Below are 21,168 nucleotides of genomic sequence, written 5' to 3' on the forward strand. Positions count from 1 at the left end.
ATGAAATGTAAACATGCCCATGTAAACACAAACATGCATTAGGACAAAGTGAAAAAAGAACAAGTGATTCAAGAAAGACTATCTTCACACACATATCAAAAACAAAAGAAGAAAGTAGAGCCATAGTGCTAACACGCTGACTCTTCACTTGGCATTTCTTTAATTTCAAGTGCCTTTCCTCACATGATTAGAATTCACATCACAGGCAAAACTTTTTCTGCGAAGTCATTCCATTGCTATAGGGCTCAAAACTAAGGGAGAAGTTATTTGAAAAGCCTATTACTTGTGTGAATATGTTCTGTCATATAGTGTGTGGCATCTGGCTTATCTTCTACTGACCAGAGAATGCAGAAAATACTGCTGCAAATACAGCAATGCAACACAAAAGTATGTGAAGCCAACACTTTACAATTACCTAAAATACACAAGTTATAAAATTCTCCCCCTAATCAATACGAGTGAAGAACATCAATTCTCCATTCCTTGCCTTCCTAGTCATCTGATGGACATTTGACAAACAGAAGAAAGCAAGCATCAACATCTGCAGAAATATCAGATAAATCTCCTCCACTGTAAGAGTTCTTAGGGCAGTTATTCATGCAGAAAAAGGTTCAGGAAGCACCAGCAAAAGCAAATAGCCAGGACTAAATCAAACATTTTAACTAACCCTCAACAAAGGTAGCAGTGGCAACAGACTGCAAATACCAAGCTGTCCTTAGATTCCCATCCCTAAGCAAACTGAACAGCTTCTACCTGCAAAATTTCTCCAAACCACCAAAATTTTGAAGCAGTGATCAATGACAGTACTAAAACCACGGTCCTTTCATCTTCTTAATACTTTTCAGAAACCTGCATTAGCAGTATTAAATATTGGTTGATGTTTTCTAAATTACAGCCCGGGAAACAGCATTGGCTAACATGTGACTCAAACCCCTTTGTGCTCTCCCAAATCACTCAAGAAATAAGGCTGGAAAAAGACCACAGCCTTCCCCACCCTTCCTCGTAATTAAAAGTTCACCCCCCCAAAAGACACTGTACTCACAGATCTCATGGAAGAGTTTTGTGAAATGTTAGAAATATCTTTGAGTTGTAATAATTAAAAATCTACACATAAGCTCTGGATCAGGCCATGGAGAAGAAAGGTTCATCATTTCTACTGTGACCCTCTCATTCCTCCCCCAAAAACAGGAGCAGGACTCTGCCTGGCAGTGTTATGCTATGACCATACTACAGTTGTTTAAGCCTTGTCAGTTCAAAGCCAGGCAATCATTTTTAGCAGGACCAGGCTATGTCAATGTTAACAGACCCAACACTCAGTAAAGGAAACTCACAGCTTATGTTATATCCTTGCTACATCTTTAGGAGCACAAACGCATTATATTAGCTCAGGCAGTGGTCCACCAGCAGAGCACTTAGCTTTCTAAGTGTATCAACACTAGATGTTTCATAGGCAAATGCAAAAATATACTACAGCTTAACATCTGCTACAGAGTCCTGCTGAGGATGACCACTGCAAAAGAAGCTGCCCAATCACTGAAAGGATTGTAACAAGTATTTGTGAAATAGCCAAGATTTTTCTAATCACATTAATGAGGGACTCATCTCTCATCTAGAGACACCTGGACGGGATTGACCTTCACCTTCTGCCACTTGATATTCAAAAAGTAGGATTACAAGAAGTAAAATTTTCTTCACTCTTTTGAAGATAATACAAACCCCAAGTTACATATAAAATATATATGTGTATGTACATATATGTTTAGGAGGAAAATGAGGCTGCAAATCCAGAAGCAGCATTTATTAGAATTACCATGTTCCAGAAAATAGTCTCCTGTGCTCTGGGCTCCAATCCTGGCAACTCTTATGGAAGGATTTTCCTGCTGTCACAGAGCTCAGGGAGGTGAGAAATAATCCTCTACTCACCCAACAATGCTTGTAACCAAACTTGCAAGGAAAAAGATAATTCAAGACTTGGTGCCTCCAGCAATGTCAACTGTGGCGACATCTCTGTGCAAGTGATCAGCGCTTGTCATGGTCTTCCCTGCACTAAACATACAGTCCTGCTGCTAATCCCCCAAGGAAAAACCAGCAGTTACCAGTGACAGATGTTTCCGTCTCCACAACAGGAAACACGTTTGATGTTATTTTGTTTCAAAGTTTCATTTACCCACAAACAAGTAGCCTCGTATTTTCTTTGTATCTACCACAGTTACACTTTAGTTTTGTCTAACTTAATCATACAGATACCGGTTTTGCCAGCCTTCCTTATTGTCTTTTCTCTTACCTTAGTTACAGTGTTATCATACACAGTACCTGACATATTTCTAAGGCAAGTTCTTAAATATGTATAAAAAGATAAATATATTTATTTTGTGAATGATCCCTAGTTACTAACTCATTTTTATTCTCTAAATTATTACAGCAATAGCCAAGTCCTTTAAACAACAAGCATGTTACAACACATTTTATGACCTCTACAGCCTCTACAGTGTAAGAGACAGGGATTTTTGAGAAAGGAAACTAGTATTCCTCAAATCAAGTTTCCTGTATCTGCCTGTGTATTACAGCTCTGAATTAAAATTCAACTTAATCTATTCTTGACCCCATCTAGAAAGCTACCAAACTCAGAAAAATCCCCATCTAAGTCATGTATCTAATTTCTGTACAAAACCCAGTCAAACACAGTGTTTTAGAAAAACAGAAGTTCACAGATCTTACTGACAGTCCACTAACATATGAGGAAGGGAAAAAAACCCAGAGACAGGCCACAAACAGCACATTTAATGTCCCTCATCCAGCAAACAGGACGAGAGTGATTTTTTTCATTCCTTTTGCATTCGACACCAACAAGCCCATCGACTCCAAACCGCTAAACTGTCCTTTGCCATGCTCAGCCTAGCTGAACTTGTTAGCTGTCCATACTGTGCACCTTCCCTAAAGCAGTCACCTAGAGCTGCATCCCAGCACTGCTGCCACAGCTTTTGTTTCTCTAATAACTGTCAAATCTCCAATCTTTTCACATTGTGATTCATTGGGTTTTTCTGCTGACCCTTCATTTTGCAAGCCAATATGTAAAATTTCCCTTTATGTTCAAAACAAGTTTCCTGTGGTTTCCCCAATTAAAGGAACATTTTGGGGTTTTACTTCCCTTCAAGGCAGGTCCAGTTTCTTTTTGGGGGTGGGGAGCTAATGCTCTTTTAAAGCACATTTCAAAGGGCATTATTTTACATTAATGAGCTCCTCCTAAAACATATTCCCTTTATTTGCTTTCAGAAGCTTCAACTGACAGTGAAATCAATGGCAGCCATCCCATCTGTCATAACAGTCTTTTAAGGCAGAAAAGATAGTGTGTGGTGTTGGATTGTTCCAGGCTAGCATCAGTTCCGATGCCATCACTGCTGCGCTTGCCTGGTTTCATCAAAGATCCTTCCTCATTACCATGGCAATAGAAAGGGAGTGGGATTCAGATCTCCAAATCTGGAGCAACAAAGATGGGTGCTGTGCCCAGTGTGGTGATGGGCATACAGCTGCCACAGAAGTGATAATATATCAATTAACATCATAGTTCTATATCAGTTAACATCATAGAAGTTAATTTATTGGCTATTCTCCCCCAAAATCAAATCCCCTTGAGGTATACACTGGACTCCCCCATCTTCCCGCATTACCTACTAAGTATATTCAGGTCCCTGAGCAAAAGCAGTCCCACAAGTGGGCTTGCCTTTACCTGAAGCAGGAATAACCCAGACTGTCTTCCCCAGCAGGTTCTTTATGTGCACCACAGGAACTTTATCCCCCTCTACACTACATAAAAGTTCCGATTGGGCTGGGCCACCCCTGTTGGCAGATGCCCTAGAGATGACTAACCAGGCGGCTTTTGCTAAATATGTATCCCAATGTTTGAATGTCCCACCACCCATTGCTCTCAGTGTAGTTTTTAACAGCCCATTGTACCATTCGATTTTCCCAGAGGCTGGTGCATGGTAGGGGATGTGATATACCCACTCAATGCCATGCTCTTTGGCCCAAATGTCTATGAGGTTGTTCCGGAAATGAGTCCCATTGTCTGAGTCAACTCTCTCTGGGGTGCCGTGCCGCCACAAGACTTGTTTCTCAAGGCCCAGGATAGTGTTCCGGGCAGTGGCGTGGGACACAGCGTATGTTTCCAGCCATCTGCTGGTTGCTTCCACCACGGTAAGCACATAGCGCTTGCCTTGGCGGGTCAGTGGGAGTGTGATAAAGTCAATCTGCCAGGCCTCCCCATACTTGTACGTCAGCCATCGTCCTCCATACCAGAGAGGCTTTAACCGCTTGGCTTGCTTAATGTTTCATGTTCACAGATAACCTGCATGATAGTGTCCATGGTCAATTCCACCCCTCAGTCAAGAGCTCGTCTATATGTTGCATCTCTCCCTTGACAGCCTGAGATGCCATGGGCCCACTGGGCTAAAAATAACTCACCCTTATGTTGCCAATCTCAATCTATCTCAGCCACTTCAATCTTAACAGTCTGATCTACCTGTTGGTTGTTCTGATGTTCTTCAGGAGCCTGACTCTTGAGATACATAAGCATCTAAAATATGTACCAGGTTCTGCACCAGGGCAGTGATATCTTACTACAGTGCAGCAGCACAGATGGGTTTACCTCTGTGCTGCAAGTTACTCTGCTTCCAGGAATGAATAACTAATGAATGGGAAAATCCAGCCAGCCAGTTATAAAACTGATCTCAGAAGGCACTCTATTAGGTCAAAATTATTAGGTACGCTATCAAATTCATTATCATTCTTGTATTAAACTTAATCTGAATATTTTTTCATACTCTGTGAAACATTTTACTGGTATTCAGAGAAACTTGTGGCTGACCTTTGTAATGGATCAATACCAGTAATGCTGCACAAAGCCCCTACCATACTGACAACAAAGCAGGGCTAAGCTCAGGTCAGGTCACCCTGCACTCAGCTCCAGGACTCAGCACTACGTTTACCTGCTCCGTCCCCAACACAGCAGAGACTAGAAGCACTTTGGCATCTGTCTTCCACTGTCTGCTACTACTTTTAACCAAGGAACTACACATTCCTACAAAGCTTCGGTTTGTAATTTTTCCCCTTGTTTTAGTGTAAAATCAAGCAGGGTGAGCTGTTATCACTTCTAAAATTGATGTCAACGTTATGGCCAATTGCACCATGACCTAAAATCCTTCTATTCAGTTATGCTGGTTTTGTTGTTGGGGTACCACTACATTCATTCTTTTTTTGACAGGGTGTGGAGGCAACTCCTGTAAAGCCCTGTCACTTGCTGTCAAGTTAGACTCTGTCATATTCTTAGTGAAACATGGCATAACCCATGACCAAACTTGTCATTCTCAAGCTGCAGGCAATTCTAGGTTGCGGGGAGGGGGGGGGGGGAGGAACAAACAACACCCACAAAAAACAAACAAAACAAAAAAAAAAACCACACAAAACAAACAAACAAAAACACACCACAACACTCAAATCCTGGAGATACCTCTGTGTCTTTTGTTCTAGATAACACCATGGACAGAAACCCTAAGAGGATTAGTATAGGTTGGTTCATGCCCACAACAGCCCTTGGACAGACCTTTCATGGCATATTGCTCACAACTACAGCACTTATTGCTCAGCCCAGGTTCATTAGCTGTGCCTATGACAGCAAGTAGCAGAGCTGCAGAGCAAAGCAGGTGGTGCTAGGGATCAGACACTCACACCACACATTTCAGAGGGGACTGGAGAGAGCCTAGTGTCACAGACTGAACTCCCCTATTAGTGCATCATGTACGTATCTGGAGTGTACCCTGCAGCTAAATTTCATCCAAAAGGAATTTAGTGTGCACCAAGGCCACTTTCAAAGTGAACTAAAGCATAGCATGAGGAAGCAAGGGATGATCAGAAGATACATGTCCAAAGTCCATTTTCAATCTGAACTGAAATCCTTCTAACAGATGCACCCTTGTGGTCCCAAGTGGCATGCCTTGAGCCCTCAGATCTCTCCATTTTTTTTTTATGGTTACCCACCTTAACCTAAACAAAAGTGAGAAAACTGCTCTGCAGCCTCTGACTATGATGCTTTTAAGAGCATGAACAGGAGCATATGCTGTACACCTAGGGACATACACAAGCACATGGAAGTGCAATGCCTACCGAAACACAGAAGGACTATCTGAGCAGTGAGAAACAAAATGATGCAGTTTAGGTCTCTTCTCAAGAAGCCAAGGAAGTTTAGGTTTCCTGTAAGAGGTAGGTCATCTGATTCTCTCCAGACGCGAGCCTCGAAGTGAACTAGCACATGTGCAATGAGAATTTTCATGGTACCAGGACATGAGACTAAAACCAGATGCAAGATAAATTCACAATCAGAACAGTCCAGACCATGAAATACTGTAATCCTGTGTACAAGAGGATTACATGCAAACAAGTGCTAACAAAGGACAGGACCGAGGAAATGAAGCGCTGTCTTCTTTTATGATACAGGCCTTTGAAAATACTAGCTAGAAACTTATACATCATCTTCCAGCCTGGTGTTCAGTCACACTCTGAATTAGACTAGTTTTGGAGTCTGACCCAAAGATGGCATTTTGGGTAGTCAGATGCCATGACTTCAAAAAAGCCTCTCAAATAGAAGGGAATACACAAAAAGATGGCAAATAAGCTTCAACACAGACAAAAGATAGCTAATGCTGCTAGAGAAAAATAATCTGTATTATGGGTATACAATCCTGAGAATGGAACTATAAGTTACACCTCAAGAGATCCTTTAGTTAAAACAATTCTCTTAAAACTTAGACTCAACATGCAGCTACAACAGAAAAAAGTCTGTAAAACATAAAAGCGTCATTTTCAAACTATACATAAAACTTTGCTACACACACATCTCAAGTACTGTGACACTATTCTTCACACCTCAAAAAAAGATGTAGTGGAATTAGAGGAGGTATGGAGAAGGACATTTAAGACAACAAAGAGAATGAAGATACTAAGGGTGGGTGAGACTGCTCACTTTTGAGGAAAAGACTGGGTGGATTTGGTAGCACACTACAACAATAAAGGACAAAATGAGCAGAAATCGTTCCTCAACAATTCCAGCAACACTGAAGGTGGGAGCACTCCCTTAAGGCCCACTGGTTGCAGTAATGTAAACGTAGTAATGTACTTTTCCATGCAGCAAGCAGGGAACTTCACGATCTTGCTTCCACGAGAGGTTGTGGAGGCAGAGTGTAAGTTGGGTCAGAAAGGTATTCAATAAATTCACAGACAATAGGTCTATAAATGGTTATTTAATAGGACCAGGCAAAGCTGTAGTTCTAATATCCCAGATAAAATTCTGGGTATGGGGGAAAGACAAAGACTGCAGACAGTAACAAGGCTGACCTGCTTTCCCTATATAGTCTCTCCTACTGTTGTTGGGCTCGATGAACCATCAATCTGATCCACTACATACTTCTTATGCAGTGGTAAGTGTACATTCAGAAGATGGAAGAACTTCCAAAAAAAGCAGAAACACTTCATAAGTGTTTTGTTGTGGGTTTGTTGGGGTTTTTTTTAATAAACACATTCTCCAATAAAAGTCTTGTAAAGGGGAAGGGTGAGGGGGGGGAAGTTTTCGTTTGCTTTTCTTAAAGTAAACTTTCTCACAGAACAATCTCCCTTCAAAGTGTAAAAAAAAAAAAAAAAACAAACAAAAAAAAAAAAAAAAAAAAAAAACAAACAAAAAAAAACCCCAAAACAAATCAACAATAATCTGCCTGTTTTCAAAATTCCTGCAAGGTTTTCCAACACACACTGTCCCTTTCATGGCCCATATAAACCCCCTCCAGTTCTCCAACTTAAGAAAGATGAAGCAATCAGAGCAGCAAACTTTATTCAAAAGAGAAGATGTTAATGTATGCCATGATAGTATTACCCATCCTCTATCACACTTTCCTTTTACTGCTGCTGTGTAAGTGAAGGTTTTCATTCAATTTCTGGTATGACATTCACATATTTGCTATCAGTTGACAACTTGTAAACAAGTTCCAGGAATAGTTCAATGTCCTCTATATATTTTAACTTTGTAAAACTGAACATAATTTGACATATTTTTGTACATTTAGTCAGCAGTTCCTTGGAGACTTTAGGACAATTTCACAGGCAGCTTCTTTAAAATCTTTTAAAACTGCTTCTGAAAATTCCTCTCCAGAATACTTTGCTATATGCTTTTGCAGATCAAAGTCTTCTGTGTTCAGTATAGATTTCAATACAGTTATGGTATATAGAAGCTAAAATAGATTCAGTCAAGTATCTCTTTCAAACAGTATTGGGGTTTAGGGGATGTTGAAGTTTTTTTAGCAACAGGATTTAAGATTGTGGCGGATTCAAATAGTGTGGTGAATACCCTCTGCCAAAAGATTGAGATGACTTGGCCAGTCTTCTGCCTCTCTTTCCCCTTCCTCATTTTGTTTGTTACCTGAATAAATGGCAGAGACCTCCTTTTTGTGATTTTCTCTACTTTCTCTGAAGCTGCCTAGAACAATAGCTTCCTGCTTCACACAGAAAATTTCTACCAGCACTTTCTATAGATGTTTTCAAATAGTAGCATTTGCTTTTCATAACCCACCATGTCAAATAGTGTTTTGTTGTTTGTTTGCTTTTTCAATTTCCCTTACTTTACTATGTTATGTTTAGTAAGAATATTTACCATTACTTCATTTCTTAGAGCTGCAAACTGTTTCTTCTGGTTAAAAAAAATCAGAAACCTTTACTCTCAAAGGTTGTATTTTTTCCCTACCTGAACAAGGTTCTAAAAGCTCAAACCAACAAGAAAACTAGGTAATATTTTAATTCTTCTTTGTATTTAATGAAAGCTTATTGTAACTTAAAAATCATCAGTTGTGATTTATAGTCACCTCATTCATCACCATCTGAATTCAACTACATGAAAACATAACCCAAAATTGAATCAAAAGCTTCGAGCATTCCAAAATCCAGGTGTGTATGTGCTTTTCAAGCTGAATTCATTCCCCCTGCCTTCTTCCTAGAGCCAGAGATCCTCATCACCACATCACTATGCATGCCTGCATCTCTAGCAAATGCTTTTATAGATCCGTCAGAAATACACTTCAAACTCCATCTGTAATTCAGCCACAAGGAGAAAGTAACACATTTGAGTGACTGTAAAATATGCACCACTGTGCAACAAAAATTCTAAAGCAAAACTCTGCAAGGGCACAAGTATGCTATGCATCTTTCTTCTGATAAAAAAGTTTTAAGCAAAGCCCACCTCCATCCACTCACACATTCAGTGCGCTCATCTACTGAAGGCAGCTCCTAACATACTACCTGTAAGTAACAGAACACACCAAAAATACTCATGCTTCCAACACCTGAGATTACACAAAACTGTCAATGCCTGATAGGAGCCATGAGAAGCTCAAACTTGCACTTGACAAAGTTTCAGTGGTAACTTGAGAGCAAGTAACATTCCCTTGCATGAAAAGCATGACCACCTCTCATAAAAATGAAGTAACAGTAAAAGACACTTATCTGCACCTTACCTGAAGTTACTTTGTTACTGCTTGGGATTGGACAACTAGTTTTACAGTGCCACTGGTACTGAAGTGGCAAGGAACGCCACAGACTATCCCCTTCACAAGTCTGGGAAACTTAAAAGCAGCTTATGCCTGATGCAAAAGCAAAATTTAAAAACTCTACTACCACATTCAAGTATTTAAGCAGCAAAATCCTCATTCTTTTTTCTCAGAAGTCAAATACAAGATCAGACTCAGTGTTGCTAAACAAGACCCCCTTCAAAACAAACAAACAAACAAAAAAATCAAGTGGCTTAATTACTAAATCTAACTGATAATTCACAGTTTTTAAAATGTCACTTAAAGCTTTGGTCGGGCACGCAGTTTTATAGCATTATCTTCAATAACCTCTACCTACTGCTTTTAGCTAAGCAATTCTAAAATTAACTTGAGTTCCTAGCAACATGGAACAACTGAATTTAAACGGTAATAGTAAAGAGTCTTCTAGGCATGTTCTGCTCATGTAAACAGTTTAGTGCGCTACACACATTTTATAAAAGCTAGCAAGCATAAGCCTGAAACTCATTTTCTTTTCCATGAAAAGTAATTCTAATTTTTCCACACAGCTTTATTACCTTTTGTCTAACAGATGTAAAAATCCAGTTTTACATATTTAGCAATGGCCAAGTTCAAAGACAGTAAAATTAACTGCACGGAACACTTTTCAACAAGGAAATGGCAACGTCACCTTTGTAACATCCTCCCAGAGAACGACTGCCTGTGGCTGCTCTATTTCCCAGGTGTGATTGCCAGGAATGGAGAACAATGGCACAAGAGAACAACATCTAACCCCCTCCTTTACCTCCAGTGGTACCTCTGCTTGAGAAAAGCATTTAACACAGTAGCTGTACTTCACCAACTTCCAGCAAATCAACTGTTTATGGACGCTCTAAGCCACAACTGACCTGTTTACTGTGTGTGCCTTCCTGGGACGTGAACAAAATGCATTTCCAGAGTATCAGACACAGTCAGTACTGTTTCACAGCTAAACACTTACTACAGAATTCAAAGCATCCCTTTACAGAGATCAAAGATGTGGGAAAACCATGTCAATCACCCGTTATCTATATACTGGGAACACTATAGGAAACTACAGGCTTTTTAATTCTTTGAGTGAAAATAAAAAAATAGTACTCAAACAGCAATACAAAAGTGTGAATGTTTTAAGGAATAAGAACAGAAAAAGAAGGAACAGCGCATGTGTCTGCACATACATAATATGAACAGATTTGAGGATATAGCTAACAGTAGTTTAAGAAAATCTACATCTGGATTACAATAGTTTTAGTTCCCTGCCTGCCCTCTCACCCTTCCTCCCTCCCTCACCTCCCCACAACACATTTAACTAAAAACTAACACAGACAGAGTGCACAGACAAGCAATCCAGAGTTAAACATGTGAAACAGCTGTGGAATCACATCAATAGTCAAAATTAACTGTCACTAACTGAATTATGATGGATGTCCAACAGTCTTACATGAGTACAAAAATATGTACCAAAACCCAGGAAAAACTGATCCAAAGAGTATAGCTAGGAACATTTGTTTTAGTGTCAGTGTTCAGTACTAAGAACAATTTAAATAAAACCCCAAATACCAAGTCACAATAAAACCCCAAGTACCACATCACAATAAAACCCAGCAGTTTGGAATATATAAGTGCAAGCAAGTTTTAAAAAAATTACGTTAGAAGGAACTGTAACTATTTCCTCCAAAAATGCAAAAAGACTTCTGAAAAGATGCAAGTGGTAAAACTGGAAAACATACATAGGCTTTCAAACAAGCAAAAAGAATTGTTCATATACCTGCAAGCTTACTTATGGTTTTGAAGCAGATGAACAGATATAACAAAGAATGTATTACAGCTCCACAAAACCTTTCTACCCTACATCTGGAAATACACACTGAAAGCATCTATGCTTCCAAATAGTTTTAACTATGCTAGAGAGGCATAATGACTATTAAAAGCCAATGTCTTCTTAAAAACTCTTCAATTTTAAATTACAAACACCATCATGCCTGATCATGTATTTTGTTTACGAGACATTCCTACTACTGGATAAAGTCAAGATTGTTTCGTAGTCCTTACTGTGGATTTCCATAGTTTGCATTACATTAGAAATTTAACTTAACTCTGAGAGGTTAACATAAACCTTTAAAGTACCAGGAGTCATTTAATTCTTTTCCTCTACGGACTAAACATACTGTGAACAACTATAGTGAAGACCACATCTTAGCGCTCGCCATGGGCTGAACACAGCATTCTCTTCCTGATCTCAGATCCAGTCATACGGTATGGTGAGGAAGACAAGCCAAGCCAAAAAACAATATGGGAAAAAGCTTCTTTAAACAAAACAAACAAACAAACAACAACAAAAAAAAAAAAACCAAAAAACAAAAAAAACCCAAACCACACAAAAAGAAAAAAAATGCTTTATGATGTAAGCAGTGAATGTTTACAAAGGAAGAACTTAAACAAGAACAAAGCAACAAAGCACATTTAGTACACTGTCACTTACTCCTCAAGCACAAAAATAATCACAGTGGCCCATTCCACAGGTCAAACCAATAAATACACTACAGATTTTGTGCTCCAGGAAAAGAGCTCACCTTGTAAATGCCTCATACACACTCTTCTACGTTGTCCTAGAGTAAGTGAATCTATTAAAAGACCTCAAAAGACTAATTTATCTTCTAGAGCAAGTAGAAAGAGGTACTTCTGCAATGACATTACTCTTACGTCAGGCATGACCTCTTCCCAGTGATTTATTGTCTCTTCCCACTTCAGCAAGGTAGGAAGCTGTGCTTGGTGCCACACTAGCACAGCAAAGTCTTCATTTCATAAAGACGTAAGAAGAAAAGATAAGTAAAACTGGGTCCAGGCAGCAGGCCACTATAAAAACCAGGAGGAAAGAGCAGTAACCTATCAGAGACACAGGATAGACTCTCACAACATGATCAGAGAGGAAAAAGACATGCAATGCAAACTGTGTAATCGTAGTAGCCACATACAGCTCTAAAGACATTTTGCCAGTATGTAATGCTGTATTAGACACACTTACGGAGCAAAGATGAGAAGATTGTCTGAAGACTCGGACTCAACTCTTGTCATTCAGAAGTTATTTATACAAAATACAGAAGGCCTACAAAAATATCCGAGAATCTGCGAGTTACAGTGAAAATCCACTTACTGATTAACAAAAGCTGAACTCTTAAAAAGTGATTTTCAACAGAACAGAGAAACTCCAACACTTCTGTAGGAACAATCCCCACGAATGCCATATGAAACAATATGAGAGCCATAGATAAGTAAACCAAAATTTTGGACCCATGAGCTCAACCAGCAAGAGCAGACATGAAACCCTGTGTGTGATCTGACCACAAGAGAAGGACAAAGACATGTTGTGTCTGTATGGCTTACATAAGGATTAGGTAATTTAGTCAAATGATCCAAATGTGGCAACAAGAAAGTCTAAATCACAGGGAACAAATAGATATATGTTACAAAGGAAAGAGTAAATGCACATTACCACTTAAATCTATCCTCAAGAGCTTGTAAAACAGGGTGACTACCCAAACCTGAAGAGAATTTTTATAGCACTGTTATGCCTTCTATCCTACTATAAAATCATTGTTGCTATTGGGAGTTGCACGTAAAGATCAAGATCATCATACAGAATTATCCAGAAGACAAGAGGATGCTACAGACTCTCAACTCTGAAAAGCATCAATTTCACAGAAGCTGGACTTTAAAGAAAAAGAGGTACAGCCCTGACTGCCACAAAAATTTAGACTTGTTTGTGTTTGAAGGTGAAAACAGTTACCATGATGTTTTGGCAAGCCTAAGGAGAGAGAAGCTGCCAGTAGGTTTTCTGGACTAGATGGATTACCTTCAACTGTGACCAGCTCCAGCTGCTTCAGAGACAAGATAATTCTTAAGTAGGCAATTAAAAAAATAACACAGCCACAGGCAAGATTCCTTCCTACCTTCCATCAGTTAGAGGTTATTTAAACTCAGGATGAACTACGTTCTGGTTGCTGTTGTATTTTTTTAATTTTTAGTGTAAAACTGGATATTCCTACCTTAATATTCTGCTATGCTTCTAGCCTCCACCTCCCCAGTAACAAACTCCTCACAATAACTGTACCTAGCCTATTCTCCTTTATCAGTTTTAGATTTTCTTTCAAGCACTGCAGCTCTCCTGTTCTTGTGTTATGAAAAAATGGGCACAAACTCATGATCTTTCTTTTTATACCATTTGATTGTTAATCCCTAAAAATTCAGCATTTTTTCTTTCCTGGAAGTTCCCTTGAATCTTCAGTCACTCTTCCAACTACAAGAATGTCCCTCTCCTCATACCTGCTACATTATTTCTGACACCATGAGATCAGAATTGTAGTCCTCCCACTTTCAAAATGAGCAAATATGTAATTAATTTCTCTATGAGTAGTGTTTCAGATCTCCAAAGACAGGGAATAGGAACAGCCTGAGGAGGAAATGGACAGAACACAACTGGACTGCGAAAGGAAAAACTATCAGTCAACTAAAGGGCTGCAGGGAGTAAAAAATTCATCCTATTTCAGAAGACTGAATTTATGGGGGGAAAAAAAATGTCAGATATTCTTTCCCAAAGTAGTTATATAAGTCTTTCTTATCATTAATGAGATAATGCACAAGAAGTGCAGATACAAGTATAAGTTCAGAGATAAAGTGGTGGGCTATTATTTAAGTAAAGGGAATTCATCACCAGACAAATGCCCGTGTTTAGACCTCAACAAGGAGCATCATCTGGACAGGAACACTACAGCAAGTCTCGCAGATACCTTCCGTTTGCCTACTCACTTCCCTAAGGTTCCATGTGTTAAGGCACATGTTTCAAGACTGGAAATGCAGTCCACTCTTAGCGATTCACAGCCTAAATGGAAGGAGGACTTTCCTGTTTCCAAGATGGACTACCAAGGCATATTTCAAGCAACATGCATAAACTATATTGAAATAAGTAGTAAATCTCAGTAGCAGAAGTTATTATAAAAAGTCAACTAGCTGACCACCCAGTACACTCTTATGTTACATGAACATAAGTAGTTATTCGAACTATAACTGGAAATATTATCTGCAACTCTAGACAACATTTACACTAATGTTTACCCACAGAGAAAAAACAGACACACAGTAAGCAGCTCGGCAGCGTCAGTCCTTGAAAATGCCAAGTTTTATTCAAACACTGTTTTTCATGTGTTTTTGGCCATGATTTCTAACAATGCCTTTTGTTTGTACAACATCTATTTTCTATTCAGTCCTACAAGAAATCTCTCATGAAACACTTTAGCCTAATTAGAACTTTTCAGAATGACAGAATATGTAACTTTTCTTTCCAGAACATTCTGGTTTCATTCTCACATTTATTGTGTTTTGCATGTCTTTGCAATTTTATTGTAGTGACCAAGTATGACTTCTAACATTCATGTTTCACAAAAAATTCTGGTAGGTTTTCTTTTTATTTAAGGAAAACTAGAGTTATCTGGAATTAATAAAACTCTGCATGCAGAAAAGTGTTTAATGTAACGGGTAGATGGGGAAAAGTGCATTTTTCAAATGAACTAACAAAGCAAAATATTATTCTTCTCCAGATTCAGCAAATAAACATGTAAATAAGGAATCTAAAAGAATTACTACACATACCTCTCAAGATAAAATTTAGTTTTTAAAAAGGACTCCTTATAGACAAGAATATATATGTGTGTGTATGCATATATATATGCATATATATAAAAATATGCATATATATATTTATAAAAAAACAAGAAAAAAAGCTCAGACCAACACACTGCTTTCTCCAAAAGTTTCTTTAACAGTTTTAATCTTGCCTTCAGCCAGGGGTAGCTGGTATGATACACAGCCCCAGTTCTCTACCCAGTTCTGGGTACGGCAGATCCAGATTTCTGTTACTGAACCAGAATACCATATGTGAAGACTTTCACTTCATCCTGGCCATGCATTTCCTACACACCAATACTGCTGGGGTCAGTTTCCCCTGTGAGCTTCTGGAACTAACTGATGATGTAGAACACGAGCACACAGAGAAGTTTTCTACTGTGTTTAGTGACTAAAATCATCAATTACTGTGTTAAATCTTAAGGAAGAAAATCACTGGCCACACTGGATGGCAGAGAGGGTTTATAGAACACCACAGCTGACAGAGGCACGGGCAGCAAGACCCTCTTCCCTTGTTCAAAGCAGCTAGATCAATTTCAATTGCCTGTGCAAACACAGCTCAGGCTGGAAACCCACGTTCTGAAAGGCAATGCAATTTATTGCCAGCTGTCCTTCTTTATCTTTCTCAAAATGCTCCCTTCCACATACCTAGGTCAGTTTCTCCTATAGCTTAAGGAGAAGACAATGACAAAGCTGCAGTAGCCTGAGCCAGAGCAGGACACCTCCTCCTCCATTCCCAACAAAAACCAAGCAAACCTCACAGTAACTAGGACTGGTATGACATGGCAGTCTGGTTGCTCACATGAGAACCAGCACAAATGATCAAAATCCTACAGTTCAAGCAACTGCTGTGAAGGCACCCCCCCCAGTATACTGCTGATCTGTAATGTATTTAATGTGCTGCATTGTATGTGAAAGTGATACAGCAAAACATGTAAACCACTAACAGTAATTAAAATAAGTATTATTACATTCAAGAGTTACTGTCCTTACTTCTCACATTAGAAGTGAGCAGAACCCTGCAGAGGCGGGGTGGGGGGGGAGCAGCAAAGCACTCTCCTGCCTTATTTTCTGAAGACATAGAAACCAAACAGTAACATTCATCAGAAGTTCACACAGACCACAGAGAAACAGCTTTACAAGTTGCTACAGCGAGGTTTTCTGAAACCCCAGGCAAAGATCTGCAGAAGTTATGCAAATAGCAGCCAGACCTATCAGATTCCTCATGTGACACACAAGCCATTAAGCACAAATTGATGGGTTAGATATAACAGTGTCCAGTCAACACCGACCATTACTTTATGACAGGGTTGAACTGCAGCGTAGGACACAAAACAGGCAAACTGCATAAAGCTTGTCAGCTGCTTGTTTCCTGCCTCATGACAAAATCAAGCTAGCTAACTTCAGTGCCTTTGACCTCCAGATCTTTCCTCCCTTGGAAAGATCTGCTTATTCTTTAGCAAGCTCCTCAACCCTGAGGAAATTTAACCAAAAAAAAAAAGGAAAACAAAAAAAAAAAAAGGAAAAAAAAACCCCACCAACAAAACCACATCCATCTTTCCAGAAAATCCCAGCAGAACCCCACCCTGGTTCAGCAGGCTTCACAGACCTCGCAGAGGCCGAGAGCAGATGACATATTTGCACTCAAATGAAAGAGCTGAGGTCTCGGGTGACCTGCCATTGATTCAGCCAGTGAACTTCCCATCTTAGCTCTCCCCTACCAGACAAACGTGAAGGGTTGGCACCCCAGACCTGTCACACACGCCTCCTTTATTCACGTGTGTTTCTAGACAGCACCACACATCCTCCCGCTAGGAGATGCTGGGCAAGATGAGGAACACTGGGTCCCCAGCGGAGCAGTAACTACTCGTGGGCATAAATAGCAAGCACTCGTCTTACATTTTAATCACGACGAACACCTGAAATAACACCATCAACCCTTTTGTCCAGGGATGGAAGTGCCCGAAGGCATTCTGCCCGCTGTGCCGTGTTCCCAGCGCGCTGCCCGTGTACCAAACAAGTTATTCCCCCGCGTCGAAGGCTCTTCCGCCCTCCATCACCTCATGCCCCCACCCCAACCGCCCCCCGCCCCGCCCCTCCCCGCTCCCTGCCGACAGCTCCCCGGGCTCTTCCCCACTCCCCCCCCCACTCCCCCACCCCGCGACCCCCCAGCCCCGCTCGCCGCCGCTGGCCCCGCCATTGCCCCCCGCCCGCTCCCCTCCCCCGCCGCACCCCGCCCTGCCGCAGCCCCCCCCGGGCCCCGCCGCTCGCGCCCCGCGCAACCGCGCTGCGCCGCCAAGCGCGAGCGCTCCCCTGACAACCGCAGCGCGCGCCAGGCCCTGCCACTCCCCGGCCCCGCGCACACAATGGGCCCCGCGAGCGGCTCCCCCACCCCGCCGACCCCGCCCCGCGGCCCGCCGCCGCACTGACCATCGCTGCGCTTGATCTCCACGTAGATCCCTATCTGGATCTTGCCGAAGTTGGCCGCTGCCATCGCTTCATGGGGCAGCCGGGCAGGTCGCAGGCGCCACCGGCCAGGCGTGCGCGGGGCGCGAGGGCAGCGAGGGAGGGCGCGCGCGGGACCGGTACCGACCGCGGCGGCTCCGACACGGCGGGAGGGAAGGGAAGAGGGAAGGAGGGAGGGATAGACGGGGAGAGAGAAAAGGCGCCGGCCGGATATAAAAGGCGCTGGCAGCAGCTGCGCCTGCGCGCCTCGCGTCACGGCCCCACCGGCGCGCGGGGGAGGGGGAGGCGGGGGCATAGGCGCCGCCGTCGTCAGCTGCCCGCGTTCGCGTCTTTCTCCTTTATCTCCTCCTCCCGCCACGGTTGGGAAGCGGGGGAGGGGGGCGTCCGGTGGCCTTACCTGCGGCCGTGGGCAGCCCCGCCTCGCCCTTGTTCTCCCTCCCCGCTCCCCGAGGCCCGCAGCTGCTCCCCACCACCGCCCTTGGCGGTACCTCGGCCGCGCTGGCACAAGATGGGCGCTCCCGCCGCCCCGGGGCCGGAGCCCCGCGGGAGAGCCGCGCTTCTGGCCCCGCTGCCGCTGGGAGCCGCCCGTCCCAGCGGCAGGGCGCCTGTGGAGCCTCGACCTCTTGGACCTGTCCCCGACTTAGAAGCACGACACGCGCCAGTTTGGCACCAGATGGTGACTGAGCTGCCCTAAGTTTTAATGTAATAGCTTTATCTACCTACAGTCTGCTCATACGGTTCCCGTGTGCCAAGTAGCACAGCCTAGAAGCGTTCTTCATGCTTCCCAACCTGACAGCAGCTCTTGGGTCCAAGGAAGGCCACACTGACAGCAGTCATCCATCTTGACTTCCCCATGCCTTTATACAGCTGAAATAAAAAACAAAACACACTTTGTTCCTCATTTCCCTATAATGACTCCTGTACCTCAGGCAAGCCACTTCGTTAAACATTGTCCCTTGGGTTTCTCTTACGAGGGCAGTTCCTGGTGTGATGAAGCCAGCATCAATTTAAAATTGTCCTTTCTGCACAGCTTCCTGGTCACCTTGAGCAGCATCACAATAAATACCCCAAACACACAACCACTTCTTGTCCAGCAAAGCCAGTCTGTTAAAAATAATCTCTGAATCCAATCATCGACAGATAATATGTAATGACAGCTGACACTGAGACACACCCCCCCCCCCGCCAAGAGCTGCACCTTCCCCCCAGCCTGTCATCCTCCTTCCTTCACATATTATGCCTGCCTCCACTGGCAATTTCAGACTAAAATCGGTATGATACGCAGCAAATCAGAGTCAAGAAATTATGGCTTCCAATTCTTACAGGCTTTATATATACACACATACATATTAGAGAGAGCAGCTCTCTGGAAAAGGACTTGCTGATACTGGGGCATGAAAAGCTGCACATCACTCAGAAATGTGTGCTTGCAGCCCAGAAAGCCAACCGGCAGCATCAAAATAAATGTGTCTAGCAGCCAGCAGGTCACGGGACCCCTTTACTCTGCTATTGTGAGACCCCACATGCAGTACCGCATCCAGCTCTGGGGACCCCAACACAAGAGGGGTGTGGAGCTGTTGGCACAAGTCCAATGGAGGCCATGAGGATGCTCACAGGGCTGGAGCAGCTCTCCTAAGACAAGAGGCTGCAAGAGTTGGAGTTACTCAGCCTGGAGGAGAGAAGGCTCAAAGGAGACCTTAGGGCAGCTCCCAGTACCTAGAGGGGCCTACAAGAAATCTGGACTGGGACTTTTACAAGGACCTGTATGGACAGGACAATGGGGAATGGCTTTAAACCGGAAGAGAGTAGATTTAGATATTTAGATTAGGTATTAGGTATTAGGAAGAAGTTCTTCCCTGTAAGGGTGGTGAGGCCCTGACACAGGTTGTCCAGAGAAGCTGTGGCTGCCCCATCCCTGGCAGTGTTCAAGGCGAGGTCAGACAGGACCTTGAGTAACCTGGTCTAGTGGAAGGTGTCCCTGCCCATGGCAGGGGGGTTAGAAGTGGATCATCTTTAAAGTCCCTTCTAACCCAAATCATTCTGTTCTATACACACACAACCAAGAGCCAGAAGAGAAACTCAGAGAAAGTTAAAGCAAACAGCAGCAACCATCTTGCACAACTTGATTGCTATGTGTATTGGCTCTAACTAGTACAAATCACCCTTTTGATGAAGTCTTAAGGAAAAAATCACGAATGAAAGTTTAACACCTTTTTAAAACTGGGCTTTACTCTTATCCTTGCCCACCTTTTTTTTATTTTTTCTTTTTTCATGTGAAATTTAGGTCTTAACCACGTTACTCGTGGAAGGTGTTGCTCACTGTGGTATTGGTGGAATTATAATATTAAAGATATCAAGATATGTCCAGCAAAATCACTTTGGCTTTTTAGTTTTGTCACTGTCCATTTGATTTAGACTACTGACAAACACCGCGAAGAATTACTTCTTTGAAAAAGATCTCATGCAAATAATACCACAGAGTCCAATGCCTTTAATAAGGCCTCTTCTAATTATAACAGAATTAAAGATATGCTCTTTTTAACCCATAGATATTTTTGAAATACAACTAAAATGTAACAAAAATGTTTTAGACTTATGTAAGAATTAGGCAGAGACGAACTTTGATTTAAAAAAAAATAATTCTTCTACCCACTGTAATTCCACATCATCTCCATGACTTGAACTGAACATTTCAAAATGTCCTTTCTGTACAAATTCTGCTGCATAAACATACATTTTATAGTTCCACTTTGGTTTGAAGAAGTACCAATGACAGACTTGGATAGCCATTGCTTGGTCTGTCTTTAACTGTTACATTTCAATGATCAATTACTGAAGCTTTGGCACTCAGTTGCAAATTTTGGCTGCTTTTGGATTAGACAGGTATGAAATTAGTGGAAAATTATCATGCACCAGTTATGTTGAATTCTTCCGTTTTCAACAAACGCTAGCATCTGCTTGCATTTTACACAATCATATTAATTAAAATTATTAATTTGCTGTATTTGTTGTCAAAATCAAGTTATGAATATCAGTCTACCTCCCTGATAACTTTAAAGTCATTAATTATTAAGTATTTGGGCTATTTCACAGCACTAATGAACAAATATGATAAATCATTTGTAATCATACTGATATGAAATGTTTTATTTTTAAAGCTCAACTCCAAAAATATTTTTCTAGTTGCATGCATTCAGCTGGTATTAAATGTGTATGCAACGCAGTCAATAGCCAGGTTTAAGGAACATATGGTCATTTGTAAGATTAAAAAAAATCATCAACATATTTATTACATAATGACAATTTTAAAAAAGGAACCACCATAGTACAGTAGCTTCTTAGGTCATCAAGATAACCTATTTCAGCATAAAAAAGAGTTGCAAAATTAGTAATGCATTATTTCTTC

At 41.6% G+C, this 21,168-nt stretch overlaps 1 protein-coding gene across 2 annotated transcripts in view; it reads right to left on the reverse strand.

Annotated features, from left to right (window-relative positions):
- KIF2A (kinesin family member 2A) overlaps positions 1 to 18,011 on the reverse strand; it is a 71,359-nt gene extending 53,348 nt beyond the window's left edge. Inside the window, exon 1 of one of the 2 annotated variants that reach the window (XM_030512463.1) lies at positions 17,727 to 18,011. In XM_030512463.1, the coding sequence (XP_030368323.1) occupies positions 17,727 to 17,790 (64 nt within the window). In that variant the 5' untranslated portion in view covers positions 17,791 to 18,011. The remainder of the gene's footprint in view (positions 1 to 17,726) is intronic. The other variant, XM_030512464.1, reaches the window with a different exon arrangement.
- Between the last annotated feature and the right edge of the window lie 3,157 nt (positions 18,012 to 21,168).

This window comes from Strigops habroptila, chromosome Z, assembly GCF_004027225.2.
Source record: "Strigops habroptila isolate Jane chromosome Z, bStrHab1.2.pri, whole genome shotgun sequence".
Classification (NCBI taxonomy): Eukaryota; Metazoa; Chordata; class Aves; order Psittaciformes; family Psittacidae; genus Strigops; species Strigops habroptila.